Here is a 20,623-nt window from a genome sequence, read left to right as displayed (position 1 = left end):
AACTAAGACTATTGAAACAGCATGGTTTTGGATTGAAAGAAAAAATAACAAAAGTACCTAAAAACATAGTGTAGCATATATAGAAACTTAGTATACAATTAAAGGCAGTATTACAAATACTTAATGACATGAAGGCTACTCAAGAAAAGGTTTATTAACTCTTTAGAAAACAATAAACAAACAAAAGCAAATCCCATTGCTAAACAGCCAGTTTGAGATAAAATCAGAAGGAAAGACACATGGTGCCATCTAGTGGCAAAACAGATAACTGCATACATATTGCTTAATGCAGCATCTATTGGCAGAAATTTAAAACAGAAGGAGACTCCAGGGAGGTAAATTATTCATTAAGAAAAAGACTTATACCTCCCATTTCAGCACTAATTTAAGGAAAATTTTGTCATACTGATAATATGATTTTAATGTTTTCGAGAATATAATAAATGGTAGCCTGTATAATGATCCTAAGTAACAATGTAAGAAATTAGAGTTGTAGACATTCATGCCAACCTGTCAGACATTTTAAAATAACACGAAATAAAAGAACAATTTAAGTAAGAGAATGCTGACTGAAAATTCATGGGTGAGAGTAGACTCTGCCGGGAGTTATAGTTTTGAATAAGAACTCAGTCCTGGAAACTGCTTTCAGGATGATGGAGCCTTATGGCAGCCCAGAGCTCTCCTGGCCTTGTGGCTACTGTGGCTGTGTAGTTCCCGGGGTCAGTGTAGGCTTCAACGCTCCTCATTGGCCCCAGGTAGAAGCTCACACGTGCAATCACCTCCCCATTGGCGCTACCTCCAGGCTTTCCATCAGTCAGCTAAGTGGCTGCAAGGACCCACGGGCGAATCTGCAAAGAAGCCCTTCCATTTCTGGGAACAAGCCCTCCTTCCCATCCAAGTGGCCTCAGCACAGGTGCCCTGTTACCATGCACCTCTGCTCCTCTTCAGAGGTGAGCTCCCAGGCTCCAGCTGGGCCTAGGTGGCCTGCGTATTGGCCCTTTGGATTCAGGACTGAGAAAACTGGGTCGTTCTATCCTGGGTGAGCTTAAAACTCAGGAGCTTTGGGCGACCATTAATAGAACTGGAGAAACAGAAAGAGCACGTGAAGGGGATGAAGCCCAAGGAGCAGCAGTGGGCGCTGAATGAAGCGCCCGGGGCGCCCGTCCCTGGCTCTGCTGCCCCTGACAAGTACCTTAGCTGTTTGCTAAGCTTGGATGTTCGGTTAGTTTCTCCTTGGACTCCTTATATTCCCAACAGCCCTCCGATAAACTTCTTTTTGCTGAAGCAAATGTAATTTTTTTTCTCCTGAATTCAAGTGGACTAATACATCTTTTGCAGAACATAACTGATCTATATCTTTCAGTGGCTTCTCATGACCTTCACATCGAGTCCAAATTCTTAGCGTGGCCTGTGAAGCTTCTCGTGATCTCCCAAGCCTCACGCCGACTTTCCCTCGCTCTCTGCCTCCTCCCATGCCCCCTTCACCCTCGTCCTCCACCTTCCATGCTCGAGCCATACCCAAAGACGCTGCCTTGTGGTACCATGGCATTCTGCCAGCCTCTCAGCCAGGCTGTTTTCTCTTCAAGAAATACTCTTCCAGCACCCTCCTCCCCCAGTAGGTTCTATTCATCCACCCCTTGCTCCAGCTGAATTGGTTCTTCCACCTGTGTCTCCAACCCCATTATAGCTTTTATCACTCTGTATCCAAACCGTCTGTTAATTTGCTTGTCTCTCTCAGGAGATTCTAAGCTCCCTGAGGAAGGTCAGCCTCACTGTTGCATGCCAATGCTTTGTGCATAGCCTAGAATACAGTCAGTGCTCAAGTATTTGTTCAATCAGCAAATGAATACACACAGAGACCGTATCTGTTATCTAAGTGAGAAACACTGAATCCCAAGTGAGCTGCAAATCTTTTCAGAGCAAAGTGTCCGATCAGCCTCATTTCTGCTTAGACCAGGGCCTGTAAATCTCTATTAATGTTTTTGAGAGCTGCAGCCTCAGATTTCAAAACCAGACAAATAATTCTAACATATGTAACTTCCTCATAGGCTAAATCAAAGCTAAGTGCACACGAATCAAGATACGGGTTATCTGTATTTTGTGGACATGGGTGGTCCAGACACCTACAAGGAGATAAATAAATGTTTGAGGTGGGTCCTTCAATGATTTTTACAACTGATGCCAATTTGGCAAGCTTGACCGGGCCCTACCAGTGTGAGGAACCATGATTTTGGTATGATGTTGGGGAATTTGTGGCTTCCATCTGCTGGTTATCTCACAAAATGTGGAGCTGAGAAAAATCACATACTGATTAAATCATAGAATCCCACACTTGGAAGGGACTTCATGAGCTGATCTGGGCCCGCCTCCTGAAGGTCAATGCATAAATCATCTTGTGCAGATGGCTGTTTATACTATTTTTAAAGCTCTTTAAGGATGGAGATCACACAGCTTCCCTTGATAGTCTGATCTTCATGGTCAAGAACTTCCTTTTTTAAAAGCCCATCTTTGCACTGCAGTGTGCCCCATTCTCTCTCTCTCTCTCTCTCTCTCTCTCTCTCTCTCTCTCTCTCTCTCTCCCTCTCTGAATATGGTGAGTACACGGTCAACCTTTCCTACTAATTATCTCTGGCCCACACTCCATACTGTTGCAATTAATCATTAAGATTCCTGCTATTTCTCTCCCCCTCCCCAAACTACACAGTTGCAATTCCTTTATTTTTCAGAAGACTTATTTTGTTCTCCCTCTATAAGGATTTTTTTAATTTAAAGTTTTTCTCCTTAGAGTTTATTCCGTAGCTCACTATATAAAACTGTTCATGGTATTTCTGCTCAAGTTCTAATCAGCTGCAAATAATAGCAAAAATTTCTACTTGTCTACCCTGCCAGCATGGCTCAGTGGTTGAGCGTCAACCTATGGACCAGGAGGTCATGGTTTGATTCCTAGTCAGGGCACATGCCTGAGTTGGGGGCTTGATCCCTAGTGTGGAACATGGAGGAGGCAGCTGATCAATGATTCTCTCTCATCATTGATGTTTCTCTCCCCCCCTTTCTCTTTGAAATCAATAAAAATATATATTTTTTAAAAATTTCTTCTTGTCTTATCCCAGTATCATATTTGCTTTTTAAATTATATCAGTTCCTTTTTTTTTTGTTTCTGGCCTAAGTTATGTTCTACAATAAATCTGAAGCCTTTCACTGTCAAATTGCTACTTTCTACATGCCATATCTGTATAATGTGTCTTGGGTTTTGGGGTAGGCTAAATAAGGACCCCCCAAAAGATATTCACATCTGTACCCCAGGACTTGTGATTATGTAAACTTAAATGGAAAAGCAGACTTTGCAGATGTGATTAACTTAATGATCTTGTGATAAGGACTATCCAGGTTGAATCAAGTGATCACAAGGGTCCTTAGAAGAGATAGATAGGCGGATTAGGGTCAGAGAGAAAAGAGATAGGATGATGGGAGCGGAGATCAGAGACATACACTTGGAATATAGAGGTAGAGGCCACAAGCCAAGGAATGCAGGCAGTCGCTAAGAGGTTGGAAAAGGCAAGGATATGAAATTTTCCCTACGGCCCCTGGAGGGAGTGTAGCCCTGCTAACATTTTGATTTCAGCCTATTACAACCCATGTTGAGCTTCTGACCTGCAAAACTGTGAAGTAATAAATGTGTGTGGTTTTAAACAATAAGTTTACAGTAATTTGTTATAGCAGCCACAAGAAATGAACACAACTTGACTTGTGAAAATATCTGCACTTGTTTTGAACTTCATGGTTTTATTTAATAGATCATTTTTGGATTTATAAATGTTTCTTAGTACTATGTTCCCATCATCCAAATTCACAACAAAACTAGTGGGTTTTCACCAGACTATTGCTAACCTTAACTGCTTATCAATTGTTTTAAAATATGTTATGTAATGCAGGATTTCATGTATTGAAAGATTTTTATGTGCCAGGCACTGCACTATGAACTTGGAATGGGCTATCTTACTTACGTGTCACAACAAAACCAATGGTAGGAATTATTATCCCCATTGTGCTGGGGCTTGAAGAAGCGAAGCAGCATGACCAGTCACCAGCAGAGCTGATATTCAAGCCCAGTCTGCCTGATTTTAAAGCACATCTCTCTGCTCTGCCACGTTGATCTGTCACTGTTCTATGTTCAATTTCTCTAGCTGGGGTAGAATATTAAGAATCTGAAGCGCCATGAATTTTCAGGAAAGATGTGTTACTATAAATGTATCTTTCTTGGGGGAAAAAGCTAGTTTCCTAGAAATGTCATGTGCTTGTTCCAGATGTCAGATGGAAATGATTTCAAACATCAAAATTGAAATTGTGATTGTTGGAAAAGTCAGAGGGATCACTCAAAAGCATTGAGGGAAAAGCAAAAGCTCTCTCTGTCTTGGCAGGAACCTATAATTTCCCTGGGGAAAAAAAGAGTAAAACTTTTGAATTAATATCCAGCAAAGTGATGGTGTAAACTCATATTCTGCCTATGAAGTTTTCTGAAACTGCATTATTCTTCGGTTGTTTTTTGTTACCTACATTCTAGACACGTTAGCCAAGGACAGATGCTATTTTTTCCCCTGTGCCCTCTTTTTCTCAGTTCTCTCTGTTTGAAAGAGAGTGCAGTTTGAAGGGAGTGCAATTTCAGTTTGAATACTCACCTTTTCCTGTTCTGTATTACATGTAGTCTGCTCAGGCTGGGAGGAGATACCACTTTGTTCTCCAGGCACCTCTTCTGAACGAATCAGCTGACACATTAAACCAGCTAACAGCAAATTCTTGAATTCTACCAATCAGCCCCTTTCCCTCTTTTCCATCTGAACAATTAGTAAGTATATCATTTTTCAATTTTATATAATACATTTTCAAAGTCAAGTCCTACCCCGCTTTCAACCAACCATACTGCTCCTATGCCCTTCTTATGTATGAGGACACTTCGCTTGGGAAAAACCTGAAAGACCACAGAGACCACAGTGGTTTGTTATCTGTACCCCTCATTTCTTTTCGTCTCTTCTTAATCCACTGTCAGTACATCGCCATCATTGTTCTGTGGGACAAGTTCTAGTGGGTTCGTGTCGGGTAGGGATGGATGCGGAAGCCAACTGGATATCTTTGTTATGACCAAACTACACCTTCTGTTTCCCCTCCAGCCTCTAAAGCCTCCTCCTCATTCAGTGTTTACAGCAAGTCCTTAAATAATATTGTTTTTTTCAATGTTGTTTTGTTATAACATCGATGAGATGCCAGAGGAACTTAACTCTTGTTTGTATTAATTAGCCTGCGGTAAAATTAGTTTTATTGTATTTTTTTTTTTTCGTTTAAAGGCACAGAACCTATCAATGACATTGGGTGTCATAATTATACATAGCTGTACAGACAAATACATATATGTGTGGAGATAATAATAAAATAAATTTTTAGATCTCTTAATATGATCTAATTACATCAATAAATTTCCTAATATTGAAACATCCTTGGTAATTTGGAATAAATTACACTTGGTCATGGTGTAGTAATATTTTTAATATGCTGTTGAATTCTATTTGCTGATTATTTTTGGGGATTTCAAAATCAAGATCCATAAGCGAGATTAGCCCATACTTTTCTTTTTGTTTCTTATATCTTTATCAAGTGTAGACTTCAATGTTATACTCAGTTTATTAAAAGAATTAGGTCATTCTTCTCATTATTTCCCCTAGCCTCTGGAATAATTTATGAAACATATTATTTACCCACTCTTTGAAATTTTGATAGATGTTCCATGCGAAACCATCTGGATCTATACCATTTTACGAGTTGGTTCTTTAATACTTTTGAATAGTTCTTTTTTGGAAATCAGTTTTTTAAAACTTTTTATCTCTACTAGTGACAATTTTTAAAAATTGTATCCATAACTCTTAGATTTTAAAATATTTTTATTCAGCACTTTCAGCAGTCTCAAATTTGTTTTAATTCTCCTGTTTCAATGGTTATTTCCCAATTAATTTTATTTTATATATAAGGCTGGAAAAAGTAGGTTTATAGATGTAATACAAATAAATAATACAATAATTAAGAAATAATAATACAGGAATAAACTCTGTGTTTTGTGTACTCACAGGTGTAACTCTGCTCAGCCCTGTATTGTTTACTTTTATTCTTTGCTTAGGTTGGCTAGTGCTGTTCTATTTTATTACTTTTTATAAAGTCCTAATTTTGATTTATTGTTCCTACAAATTATTTTTTTCTACCCAAAGTAGTTAAAGATTTTAACTTTATTATTATTTTCTGAGGGTTTAACACAATGTTAATGGGTCTTGAATTTCATTAGGTGTGTTTGCTACATTTATTGAAACAAGCATATTAATTTTCTTCTGTTTATTTCTGTTAGTGTTGTGAAGTATATTGATTTGTAAAACATAATAAACCACCCAGAAATTCTTAGAATGCACCATGTTTGTATTGTTATATTTTTCTTATATACTGCTAGATTTGATTATTGATGTTTTGTATAGGATTTTTCACCTCTGTCCATTAATCAGATTGGTCTTTTCCTTTTCTATAAATTCTTTGTTAGATTTTTATATCAATATTATCCTGGCCTCATAAAATGAGCTGGAAAATATTCCTTATTTTTTCCTTATTTTGAAGAGTTTATGTAATGTTGGTGTCTTTTCTTCCTTAAATGTTTAGAATAATTCACCTGTTAAGCCATCTGGGCCTGAAGTTCTTTCTGGAAAATTTTAAAAATAACACATCCAACTTTGAGAGTACAAAGAGGACTATTAAGATTTTCCTATTATTTGTGTCTATTTTAGTAATATTTTTTAAAGAGTTTGTTCATTTCATCTAATTGCCAAATTTGTAAGGCATACACTTTTATGCAGCACAGATGTAGGCAAGAGTAGCTTTATAGTTTGTGAGTATGCTAAACACAGAGTTAATAAAGCTATTGTAATAATCATAACCCACATGTATTTTTTCCGTATGAACAACTGTAAACCTACTTTTGTCCACCCCTGTATGTTCTTATTATACTTTTATTGTTTGTAAAATCTTTAGAATTTTCCCCTTTTATTATATATTAGAGGCCCAGTGCACGAAAATTTGGGGTGGGGGTGGTCCCTCAGTTTTGCCTGTGCCCTCTCACAGTCCGGGAGTCCTCAGGGGATGTCTTACTGATGTCTGGCCTCCCTCTGCAGGAGTGACTGGACAGGCAATCAGGGGATGGTGCCACCCTATCACCCTGCCATTGCCGCCTGGCCTCCTTCTGCGAGAAGCGACCAGGTGGGCCTATCAGAGGATGGTGCTGGGCCCCCTATTGCCCCTCCGCCGTTGCCACTGGTTGCAGCCTCCCCTCCCCCGCAAGGCTGTTCCCTCCCCTCTGGCTGCTGGCATGCGCCTTGGCTGGCCTGACACAGCCTGCTCACCGGCCCCATCCCCTGCCAACTGGTCATTCTGCAGTTTGGTCGATTTGCATATTAGTCTTTTATTATATAGGATACTGGTAACTTTTTCTCTCTTTTCTTTTTCTTGTCGAGTATTGCTAGGAACTTATTAATTTTACTAATCTGGTCAAAGAACAAACTTTTGGCTTTCTTCATTTTTATTGCCAATTTTTGTGTATTTCATTATTTTTCTCCTATCTTTTTTATTTCCTCTTGTTTACTTTTTGAGAGTTGATGTTCTTTTTTTTCAGTTTTTTGAGGTAAAAGTTAAGCTATTGTTTTTCTAATTTCTTCTTTTCTAACAAATGTATTTAAAGCTATCTTTTACCCTTAAGCACTGCTTTAGTTGTATCTCCAGTTTGTATTTATTATATCTTCATTATCATAGAATTCAAAAGTATTTAATTTTATTTTACTATGATCTCTTCTTTGACCCATGGGTTATATAGAAGTGATTGCCTAGTTTCAAGCAGTTGTGAATATGTAAGGTATCTTTTTTTTTTAATTTTTAGCTTAATTCCACTGGGTCAAAGATCATACTCTAAATAATTTCAATCATTGAAATTTATTGAAGATTTTTGATCCAGCATAAGTCAATCTTGGTAAACATTTAAAGTGTACTTAAAATATTCATTTTATTATTCCTAGGTGCAATATACTATAAATGTTAAGTGTATTTAGTTGATTGAGTTTATCAGATTTTATTGATTTTCCTGTCAGTTTGCTCTGTCAGCTCAGCCCTGAGAAAGAAGGAAATTCTGCTGTTTACCAACAACGTGAATGAACTTTGAGGGTATTATGCTTAGTGAGATAAGCCAGACAGAGAATAACAAATATTGTATAATATCACTTATATGTGAAATCTAAAAAGCCAAACTCATAGAAACAGAGAGTAGAATGGTGGTTACCAGGGCCTAAGGGTGGGGGAATTGGGGAGACATTCTCAAAGGGTACAAACTTGCAACTAGAAGATGAGTAAATTCTGCCATCTAATGCAGAGCATAGCAATTAAAATCCACAATACTGTATTATTTACTTAAAATTTGCTAGAAGACTAGATCTTAAATGTTCTCATGCCCTGAAGAAATAATCATTACGTGACCTGATAGGTTTGCTAAAACTAAAGTGATAATCATATTGCAATAAATAAATGTATAAAATTTGCTCATTGTACAACTTAAACAATGTTATATGTTGATTATCTCTAATAATAAAAGCCTAATATGCTAATTAGACCAGACATCCTTCTGGACGACCTTCCAGATGAAGCCACAGCAGCGGCGGGGGCTGAGCTCCTTGCACGAATTTTGTGCATTGAGCCTCTAGTATTGTGCCTGGCATGGCAATTGACATCAGACTGACCCAAGATAATGGACAGTGCAGGATGGGGAGATAGGGTACAGGGCATGATGGTTTCTTAAATGGCAGCAGGTGCCAGGCAAGTGAGATGCGTAAGTAAAGTGGGCCAGGGGAAAGTGCCTACTGTGTACATTACATGGGTGTGGGTATATGAGCACATATAAGTGTACAGTTTGTGTGTGTGTGTGTGTGTGTGTGTGTGTGTGTGTGTGTGTGTGTAGGGGGCACAATAATGAGCTGTGACTCTTCAAAAGGAGGCAGCTGGTATTCCTCTCCAGAAGAGATTTGTTTTGTGGGTCTAATGTTGCCTGATGTCCTAATTTTTCAAGAGAAGCCAGAAAACAATGCATTTATATGAAATATCATGATTTTGCAACGTTGGCTGAAAATGTTAACAACATGAAGCAATGCCTGGGTGCCAGAGTTGGGTTGTGGACTTCAGGCTCAGGAAGAAGAGATGTTTGGAAGGAGTGGGGGCAGGAAGAAGCGAAAACAGACACCAGTAAAGAAGCTTGAAGGTTTTATTTAAGTATGTCTTTGATATATTGAAAGATGAGCATTTTTATGACAAAAGTTTCAAGAAGAAAGTTTTCTTTCCAGTTTCACCACGGTGACTACCAGCCCAATCCTTATTTTAATGCAGAGATGCTGTGATTGGAATAATTTACATGTACAAATTATATCATAGAAAACAAATTTCATTGCTAACTATAAGCAGGTTAGTGTACTTCATCCAAAATAAGAAGAAAATAAGAGACTTTGCACTTTTATATTTTAAAGCTGATATTTTAGCAATAGTTTGACAATGGTTTATTCCATTTATACTCTTTTGGCAACACAACCTTAAAAGACAATCTATTCATTGGCATGCAAAGCAACATGGCTTCAGAATACACCTCTTAAATTTAAAGAACTTAAAATTTCAAACATCCCATGTGGCTGGTAGGTGATGTTATGAAGATGATCTTGAGTAGTGACATACTTACTTCCTAAAGATAAAAGAAAAAGACAGTCATATAACAGAGCTATCATACTCAGATGATGTAGTTAAATTATCCGGGAAATATTTTAAAGATTTATTTTGGTAAAAGTTGTTTATTAATCTTTTTGTCTTATGAATCCCTTAGTCTTTTGAATTTTTCAAATATTTGCATTCAAAGATGACATCCTAAAGTTCCCCGATCAAAGAATATAAAGTATATAAGTAGTTATAAAAAGCCATTATAACCCATCAAGATAAGTGGTTACTTTTGGTGTTTTGATTTTTATTACTATCCTTATTAAATTAAGTATACAATACCAAATTTATTTGTGCTAAAAATTCAAAATACATAGCAATATAGAATGTCACATTACCACGTGAATGATGTATATTTCCATGTTTTATTCTTATCTGTGTTCCTAATGCCCTGTCCCTTAATTGACACTCAGGAAATATTTTTGGAGTAAGTGGGTGAATGAGTAAAAGTGTAATTATCTAAAACAAATATAACGATGTATTCTTCAATGAGTCATACTTTTGCTTATCTACCAAGAGAGCAAAGACTCCCCTCCCCACACAAGGAACAACCTGTAGCTGTATGATGCAATGTATGAAAGCTTTGATGGTTTTCAGAATGCACTAAAATGCAGTCACCTGTCGGTAATTTTGTTTTGCAGCAGCCAGTTTATAAAGTCCTGGGTGGCAAGATTATCAAGAACTGTGTTCATCTCATCAGAGAAAGAGCCTTCGGCATGTCTGCGGCGGAGCGCTTCAGGAATGGCTTCTGGGAGGCTGAGGACGAGGGGGATAAAAATCGGTATTTGGGTAAAGGCTTTAAATAAAGGCTTTCTGACTGCATATCACCGGTAACGTGTGCGGGTCACTGAGAAAACAGGACGTTGTATTTACAGAGGGCCGACTGTGGGAACCTGCATGAACGGGTGCATGTCAGAATGGACCATCTGGAGGTAGTGAAGAGCAGAGCAGGATGTGAAACCCAGCCTGTATGACTTCCTGCCTTGTGCAGTGGTCCAGCTGCTCCAGAGATTTTAGTGTATTGGCAACACAGAAGGTATTATTGAGACTATTACTTTGTTTAAAATTCAGAAAAATGTAAAACTTGTAGTTATTAGAACAGCCTTGCAAAGTGCAGTAGTAAGGCATTAAACTTTAATCTATATTAGATTTTCTTTTTTATTAGTTTAATTAGCAGCATTTTTTGGTGCCCCTTTAAAATATTATAAAATATCCTCAAGTATCAGTGACTATTTTACCACTGATTTTGTAAATTGGGTCATCAATGTTTAAAAAAGCAGTGACAATATCAGGTTATTAGCTAAATAGTAACACAATCCCTTTTGTCTTAAGATTTCTCCAAGTCTCAGTGAGCTTGTTTTAAATCTCACAAAAAATTGAGTTGAACATGAATTTCCTGCTTCTCATAATTCAAATGTCAATCAAAATGGCCAAGAGAAAATGAGATGGTTCAGGGGTCTGTTTGGTTGTGGTAAGATCCAAGAAGGTACCTAAAGGGCTTAGTCTCATTTTCAGCTGTGAAACTTTAATGGCTATTTATATGACAGTCCCATAAAAAATGGGGATATTGTTAAATATATGGATGTTTGCACATATTTATATTTTGAGTGTCATTTCATTAAACATCTTAAGTTTAATACCTTTCAGTCTTTATCAGATTATTAGCTAAACAGTAACACAAATATATGTTGATCCCATATGTAAATACTTAACGTCAAACTTTAAGTTTTCAGCATTATTTCTTTTTTCCTTATCCCTAGTTTTTCTAGTTTAAGCTTATCATCCTGATGTAGTTCTCAATAGCACCTTATTCTCAAAAGTGTCTTGGATTGACAAATTAATAGCTTAATTATAACACAATTCTAATGTGGGATAAAAATACCACCTGTCTGACTCTATCATTAATACTTGCTACTACAGATAAAACATATTAAATTCTTGTAGATTGTCTCCCACCAATAGGAGTTATTTCCTTACTTTGCGAGACTATACTAATTGCTTCTGTAACTCAAATCAATAAATAGATAACTGTAGTGTAAGTTTTCAACATCATGCAAACATAAAAAATAAAGTTAAATAAGAGAGTACAGACTTACTCTTGCCTTTCTAGGCCTTTCACCAGCCAAGCAATGAATTCCTTGGTAGCTTTGCCTTCCAAATAAGAACTTAAATCACTGGTAAAGGTCCCTTCAGAGTGTCTCTCAAATTCATCATGACGTTTGGCAATGTTATTCCTGAAGGAAATGTGAACGTTACATTGAAGATCTGTCTCTTTAGCAATATGGTTCTCACCTAAAAGTAGTGGCAGCTTGGGGTTGAAGAGGCTTAGGGAGATTTAGGAGATGAGGGTAGTTAGGAGACTCTTCCTGAAATTTCATGAATTATCTGAATGGAAGGTTGATGGGAGAGAGATAATAGCAGTTAAGGGGAGCATTGGCCCACTCAGCACACCCATTTCCACCTCTTCTGCTTATCTGTGCCATTGGTTATTACTGTTGCATTTACTTCAGCCTCAGTGTATGTGGACTCTCCAATGTGCTATGCAGCTTGCAGACAAGGCAGCTGTTTGTTAATACTTACGGGATTGGACATAGTTAAATGAGTCAAGGGAAAGCTAAGGACCATCTCAAAATGTCATCAAAAGGACCACGTGATAATGGATGAAAGGAAACATGTGATGGGACAGCAGCGAGGAAAGCTAAGATGATGACCCCATATCATCCTCAAATGTGATCTGTGTAGGTGGTTGACCAGTTGCCCTCCTGGATCTATTACCCCTGGAAGGTTTCATCTTAAACACACAACAGAAATCGCCTGAGAGTGAGGATTATTTTACATTAGATTACCAAATTGTAGCATTCCCTTTCCAGAAATGAGGATAATTGTTTTCTTTTTTGTCAAATTTGTGATTTCTCTTATTTCACCAATGGCCATGCCTTTAGTCACTAACAAGGACTTCTCCCAGTGTCTGCTCTGACCATGACCACCATCTTTCCTGTCATGCCCTCCACTTTAAGAACTTTTGGTAAACCACTCTGTCTCCCCAATTCTTCCTGCTGACCCATATTCATTCTCTCTCTCTCTCTCTCTCTCTCTCTCTCTCTCTCTCTCTCCAGGCAAATCTATGTCCTTATCCTGATAATTTAGATTCCTTCAGCTACTTTGTATGCACAACTCCCTTCCCCTGTGGGCCACTCTCCAAAGAAATTGTGAAATTCCACCATCTCTGTGAAACCCTTGTGGAAGATTTCCTTCAGTAGCCTACATGCATCGTAAAACCCAACACTGTCAACGAAAATCCAACATTAAAATGTATGCCTTACGAAGGGCTTGTGCTCTTATTTGCCTTCTTCTCTCTTTATGCGGTGCAGCTAGGTTATAATTTTAAATGTGTATCTTGGATTGTATTCTACAAGAAAATGACTGCATCTGTTTCCATTCCTTACCATGATTAACTTGGCTAGGGGTTACTTTAAATGTGATTACAGTCATGAGTTTGAACCCTACAAGGGAATGTTGAATTTGCTCTTATCTTTTGGTCAAAAAATAGATTCCTAACCATTCAGGTCTAAAAAAGTCAGCTTTCAATTTTAATAGAAAATGGGTAAGAGAGTAAATATTGCTAAGACCACAGTGGGGAAAATAATTTAAAATCTACGTTTCATTACAGGGTGGGTAAGGCATTTTCAGGGTGAGAAGTGGGACTTTCAGAGGCATAATATGAAGGATAGCATCATCAACCTTGAAGTCATCAAAGCTGAAAGAGCTTATATGCCCTATTTGATGAGCATGATAACATAATGAAAGTCAGGAGATATTTTAGACATAGTTAAGTAATACATTTGTGTGCAAATTTGGGGCTAGGTTTAGACTCTCACTTGTTCCTCTTGCTGGTCATCAACCACTCCACGAAATCCTGGGCACGCCTGGTGTCCAGATACTTGCTGTAGTCACTGGTGAACGTGCCCTGGGAGTGGCGCTTATCTTCATTTATCTGATCCGGATCATTGAGCGAGTCTGCCTGGGGAGCTGGGAACGAGCTGTGAAAACAGTGATGGGTGCAACTAAGTCTCTTCTTGAGTGGACTCACTCAAGAAGCATCTTGAAAACACAAGACCACAGGAAATTGAAAGGCAGGTGCCTTGAGCATTTCAGTTGATACGAGAGACACCTTGTTTGCCACGGGAATCTCAGAGTTTTGTTAGAGTTGAATACACTCTGATTCTGAATCCTGGTAGCAGATTTTTAACTGGCTTCCTCTTTACTGAAATAAGATCAAATAAATAGTTTTTTAAAGTAGTTAATGTACTTATGATTCTGCTAGTAATGATAGAAGAGAGCAATGACTTGACTATTTTAAAAGAGTGAAGAATCCCAAATCATTTGGGCAGCTGATCTGTGTTCTGAATTTTGTTTGCATGTGTTAATATAAAAATGTAGTTCCATTACCTGGTTACATGATAGCTGATGATGAAAGAGAAAGACAATTAAAAATTTAAAGAATGCCAAGAAAAAGCCCACTTGCTAATTTCAAACTGTGTAGTGGATAATCCACATGACAGTAATCAACAGTTGTTTGCCATGGCAAATATGGATAAATATTCAATAGTGTTAATACTCAGAAATAAAATTGAGATACTATTCTCACCTGTCAAAATAGCAAAGATTAAATATGGGGGAAGGTATTATGAAAGGGGTATTTCTATAAGGCTGATGGGAGTGTGCATGTGTATGATTTTTCTGGAAAGCAAGCTGGCAAGATATAAAAGACTTAAACTTATTCAAACCCTTTGACACAGTAATTTTAGTACCAAAAATCTAGCCTCAGGAAAGAGTAAAAAAATGTAGGGAGAAAAGTTATTTGCAGCATTCTTTGTGGGAAAATGTAAAGAACTCAAGTGTTCAATAGAAGAGGAATAGCTAAATAAATATTGTACATTTATGAGATGAAATAGTATGCAGCTATTAAATATCATACATTTAATAGATATTTGTAATGCTATGCAAAAGAGCTAACAATACAATGCTAAGATAAAAGGCATAATATGAAGCTGTATAATGATCTGAGATATATTCTATATACAGTACATACATAACATTTTTTGCATATTTTGTATCATGAACATGTATGACTTTTACAATTAGTAAGAAACAGTGTTATTTTTTAAAAAGGAATAAAAAAAGAAAAAGTTGGTGTGAATAATTAAAATAATCTACTATGCAGTGTGTGAGTAATGAATGGATAGATAGGATCAGCTGAAGATTTCAACAAGCTATAATTTCCCATGTAACACATTTTCCAACATAGCCTACTCCTTTGGTTGCGAAACAACATACTCTGATCTATACTCCAGAAACAACTTTATCACAATGATATTTTAAACTTTTTAAAATTGTACTGAGTGTTTACTCTCAGTTACTGAGACCTGTTCACAAATCATAGTTTTCACAGGCCGTATTATAACCATCGTGCTATGTTAGTTCAAGTCTAAAGATTGAATACCTGGACTTCTCCTCTGTGTCCTGAAGGGAACGCTGCCAGCTGCCTTGGACCAGCATCACAAATAATCCGGCCACAAAGTAAATGCTTTTCATGTTTGCTGCCTGTCGGTGCACAGAGGCAGGGAGAGGTGGGGGAGGGAGAAAGGCAACCATATTTAAACACGTCAGGCTCAATTCATTTAATTATGATGAAGTAAATATTATAAATAAAAAGAAAATCTATTTCATTTTGAGTATATTTTAAAAAGTAGATTATATTTTCCCCTAGATTTTTTTTTGTGGCAAAAAAAGGATTTAAAAAATGTGTACCACCTTTAAGATTTTTCATTAATGTAAGACACTTCTGTTAATAATTAGAAGGCTCATTTCCAGATTTGGAATTAAAAATGTCTATGATAAACATTTAAGATACCCACTGTAGATGATATACTACATATGGTTAGCCTGAATGTCACCTTATCCATAATGCCACCCCCTTCACTATCAGTCTGGCTTTCAATTAATAGTCCTTCACTTCCAAGCATTTACATTATACTGCATTTCAACCATCTTAAAGCAGCCTCGGGCTACAACTTGGCATACCAGCTGTCGGTTCAGATGTATTATTCATTTATATTTTAAATAGTGTAACTTGGTCTAGACTTTGTAATTATAAAGCGGCCAACAGATTTGAGGTATTTTAGGGTGCTTTGACCTGTTCTAAATTAAAGGGAAAAAAATTGTTTTAAAGACAAGCAATTTGCAACAAGAACTAATGCTTCTGGCAACTTGAACAATCACAAGTAAGAAACTCAAGAGATCACTGTCATAATGAAAATTAACGCCTGTTTCGGAAGTCTCGGAAGTCCCCAGGTTGTTTTATAATTGGACTTAGTCCAGGACGTGTCACTCACTGCTTGTGACACCCTAGGCCTAGTGGTGGGATACACCTGGTTGCTTGTCCTTGTACCACACGCAGATGCCCCATGAAGCCACAGGATGCCAAAGGCATGATGATGCAGTGTGCAAGGTGGGAACTAAAATGAATTTGGGGCAGGAGATCCCCACAGGGCAAGCTCCTCTATTTTCTGAATAGAAACCTCAAGTCCAGCATTTGTCATGGACTTCTCTCTACTACTCAAGTCCCACCATGTTTCCGTGAGATGTGGGGATTTCAATCCAAGTTTGATTATGTTTATCCATAAATAATTTGAATGAGTATTTTTAGCAAATGGCATTTGGTTTGAAATAAGGATTTTACAAATATTATCATTTCAAACTATCAATCTTTTCTTTAACATCCGAGCCATATTTACTGTCTAGCTTTGGCACTAAAACATGGAGACTGGAATGCCAGCAGTGGTATTTTTTTCTTTGAAATATTAAGTCTCTTTAGATTAAGTAGTTAGTTAAACAAAGCAACATAATAGTAATTACATATTCACCCTTCTTCATTCATCAACATGAAATTACTAATTTGGCATTTTGCTATGCTTCGGTTGATCTAGTCGGCAAACTTTGGAAACTTTGCCATATATGTAGGTAGTATCTTCTGATTATACATCTCAATGATAAATTCATGCCTTCCAGAATTAAAAAAAAGCAAAGATTTCTTTTAGAATCACACCCCTGTTGCAAAAACAAATTAGTCCCAAATAATTCCTTCTATGCAAAGTCCCTAAAGGTTTTACATAATCTTCATTATATTCTATATGGAGGGAGATTTAAAGCACGTGCTGTTCTGCTGCTATGGGAGCCGATGGAGGGGGAAACAGAAGTGAATGTTCCAAGACCTCTATAGGCAGTGAATTGAGTTCTACTGAAAGAGAAACTGATTTTTAAATTTTATTCATTCATTTGTAAGTTTATAGAATTGTGAAAAACTTTGAGAATAAGTTTAATTGTTTGAATGCCACTACTGAGAAAGCAAATGTTTATATTATTTTAGATTCAAAATCTTGTTCAATAATAGAAGAATTTCCAGTTACTCCCCTCCACCTCCTTCGGACAGCCTAAGGAGAGAATGTGTAGTTTTGTAAAAACCACACATTTCCACTCAAACTTAAAGGGAAAATATGGGAACAATAGCATTCTCTGTGTAGAAAGTCTTTTAGAAAGATTAATCTTAGACACAATACAATATCTCTAAATGTATTGGTGTTGTAGGCCAAATACATACTTTTTAAAACTGATCAGCTCATTTCCTTTCATAGGTCCTTGGTATGTGTGGGAAAACACACCACTTGATCATTTACTCCCTTGAGGATCTTTGTAAAATCATTCTTTGTCCCCAAGGGCTTAAATAGGTATTTTAGAGCATCTGATTTTGTTTCTATAGAGAATTACTAAAATCTTATTTCAGATTGTGGGCATTTTAGACATAATACATAGTAGATAATTATTAATCGGAAGTTTCACTCAGCTCCATTCGAAGAATTCCCAATAATTGATTAGTTCACTGCACCAAATGTGCTGTCTTATTAACAAACAGCTGATTTCATGGACTTAGAGTTTTTGATAGACTTATCAGAAATTTGAATATTTGAAAGATGATGTTGATTCTTCTCTTTTAGAAAATGATAAATTTTCATTGGTAAGGAGCAATTGCTATTATAGCCTCTCTAATGGACACATTTCTGCTGAATGTAAAAGGCGCCTTCTGTTCAAAGTAATAGACACGTTAATCAAATCTAAGGAAAATATTTATATATTTTAAAATAAGGGGTAACATTTTAAAATGTTACCCCTTATTTTAAAAACACAGTTCTCATAACAGTTAAGTCTCATAACAAGTGCATTGATTTGAATCTTTGTTTTTCTTTCAACTTCATATCTTTTTATTGAATTATTTTTCCGACTCATTTTGCGGCTTCACTGTGTTGACGTTTATGTAAATACATTTTGTATCACTTTTTCATCTCAATTCTACCCTGTGTGTTATTAGTGAAAAGTATAAGATGAAAGAACAACATTCGAATTCATAATACTTTATCCCCTTAAAAATACTTAACTGTACCCAAATCAGAATAGACCGTCTTACAATCACTCAATAGAAATCTTACCTTCTGATACCAGGCGTGGAACAGAGCAGGTGGAGAGAGAGCGAGCCCTCTTTGGAACTGGAGATGAGCTGGGTCCTGAGCTCTGTACTTCTGCACCGAAGCACACTGCTTTTATATACTCCCGAGCGCTGTTTAGCCCCACAGATATTACGCTGACAATATAAATTTCTCATCTGTAAGTAATGGGCTTTTGTTACAAACGATTTAACTCGCCCACTCACTTTGCTCATCTCATTCTACGCTTGCATTGGGTGGGATCTCAGAGGCCAGGAAACTTTATTTACTCTCGTGCCTTTATTTTTTTCCCCGGGAATGGAAAGGACAATCGGGAAATTCACCTTTCACTCACCAATCAGGCATGAAAATTGCTGACGAACTCTTGTTGTAATGTACCCCGCCAGTCGAACAGAGGAGCTTCAGTCACGAAATCGAATCAAGGAGTCTTTAATTTAAAAGCCAGCGGCTACAAGGGGGCATTAGCTCTCCAAATCTTGCAGTCCCGAGTGAGTACAGCAGCAAGCTTCTATAGGCAAAAACCACATCCTGCTAGATGTTGGAATGTGGGACTACCTTGTGAAAGCAGTTAGTACAGAAGCCAAATCGAGCAAAGTTAGGTATCTCTAAAGGTTATCTATAGCTTTAGTTCCTGGAGCCACTGAGTCAAGGGAAAGCATTTTTGCAGTTCTGGTTCTCAGGCACAGAAGAATAGCCTTTGTAAAACCACAATGGGGCTGGCCACAAAATGGGCTGATTTATGTGAGTTTCCAGGTCTTATTCTGGAAACAGAGGTCAAAATGGAGTCACTTAGGCTAACTACCCTATTATTTAAACAAGCAAATGTTTACAGAAGCCAGAATATCAGGGTTAAAATTTTCAACAGCAGTTTTTACCCAAGATGGAGGTTACTATGCTTCACTCTAAAGTGAATTTTGATGCTGCGGATGTGAAATTACTTAGTTTATGGCTAACCTTTCTTTGAGGATGGCCTCAATTAAGGGTCTTACAAGTCTTTCCGTTTTGCTACTTAGTTATGATGAATTTATCTGAATATAATCTTTTCATCTCCCCAAATAAATACATCACTCACTTAAAACATGGTTAGTCATCTTCTCATCCCCACTATATGGAATTAATTTGTATTTTTTGGCAATTTTAAAGAATATTCATTCGAACCTAAACTGTTCTATTGCAATAAATTGAAGTCCAGAAGGATAAAGCAAGATGAGGATTAAACATTCAAGATAAGGGGTGCTAATAAGACAGGGTTTAGTATTTCTTTTCCCTTCTAATGGATGTTTAAAGGCTAATTCTACTGATAAGAGAGCTGGACACTAATTTACAAAAGGACAAGATACAATGCATGCTATCATATGTATTTTTTGAGCTTCATCATCTGCCACTTAGGACTTCAATGATCTATAGGATTTAGCAGATATGAGTCTGATCACTTTAGACAAAGAGAAATATAGGAAGTGACTGGACAGACAGCATGAGGACTGTGTAAGTGTAATTAAATTTTAGTCTGGCTGCTGTCAACATGTTGTGTGACTGTGGTCCGGTCACACATCTCTCTGTGCCTCAGCTTCTGGAACTGTAAAAGGAGAGGGTGGCTTAAACGACCCTTCTAAAATAAAAATCTAATCCTATGTGACAAACCCATCATGGCATTTTCTAACTAGGTTTCAATCTTCTAAAATCAGCAGCAGCGTGATGAAGCTGATGACTTGTACAGAAGTAAATCACTGATACAACTGGAAGAACATTTCCAATGCACTTAAACTCTTCAGTTGTGGATTGGACCCACTATTGGGTAGAGAACTACTTACATGCCATAGGGATTAATCCTACATGAAATTGGAAAACCTCAGGAAGGGGTTTTCATGCTGGTGATTTCTGATGATAGAAGGCGGTGCTATTCAAAGCATAGTCTATGGAACGGAATCACCTGCTAGTAATGTAGACTCTGGGCCAAGTACAGACTTACTGAATAAGAACCTGCATTTTACCAAGAGTCCAGGCAATTCATATGCATATTAAGGTTTGTGAAGCACAGCTGCATAAAACACCTCTCATTTCTTCACCTCCTCCCTGGTGCTGGCTGCAGTTTTGACCTGAGGACTGCTTCTTGACACTGCCAGCAGAGGGGGCAAAAGAGCAGAGAACAGTGACACTCAGGGCCATCTGGATGAACACATAAATGCAGTAATGGCGTGAAAGTGTGATTTAGTTTAACATATGATCAAATTGTGCTTCCCTCTTGC

At 37.4% G+C, this 20,623-nt stretch overlaps 1 protein-coding gene across 1 annotated transcript; it reads right to left on the bottom strand.

Annotated features, from left to right (window-relative positions):
• Window positions 1-9,295: 9,295 nt before the first annotated feature.
• GCG (glucagon) lies at window positions 9,296-18,604 on the bottom strand. The gene is made up of 6 exons (XM_006083212.3): window positions 18,363-18,604; window positions 15,323-15,423; window positions 13,698-13,859; window positions 11,916-12,053; window positions 10,438-10,575; window positions 9,296-9,790 (listed from the first exon to the last, which is right to left on the bottom strand). Exons 2-6 carry the CDS (start codon window positions 15,412-15,414, stop codon window positions 9,784-9,786), a joined length of 537 nt encoding a protein of 178 aa, XP_006083274.1. The 5' UTR covers window positions 15,415-15,423; window positions 18,363-18,604; the 3' UTR covers window positions 9,296-9,783.
• Window positions 18,605-20,623: the final 2,019 nt, after the last annotated feature.

Source organism: Myotis lucifugus, unplaced genomic scaffold (genome assembly GCF_000147115.1).
Source record: "Myotis lucifugus unplaced genomic scaffold, Myoluc2.0 scaffold_5, whole genome shotgun sequence".
NCBI classification, from domain to species: Eukaryota; Metazoa; Chordata; class Mammalia; order Chiroptera; family Vespertilionidae; genus Myotis; species Myotis lucifugus.
The sequence above is the reverse complement of the archived record's forward strand: the minus strand, read 5'-3'. Positions and strand labels throughout refer to the sequence as shown.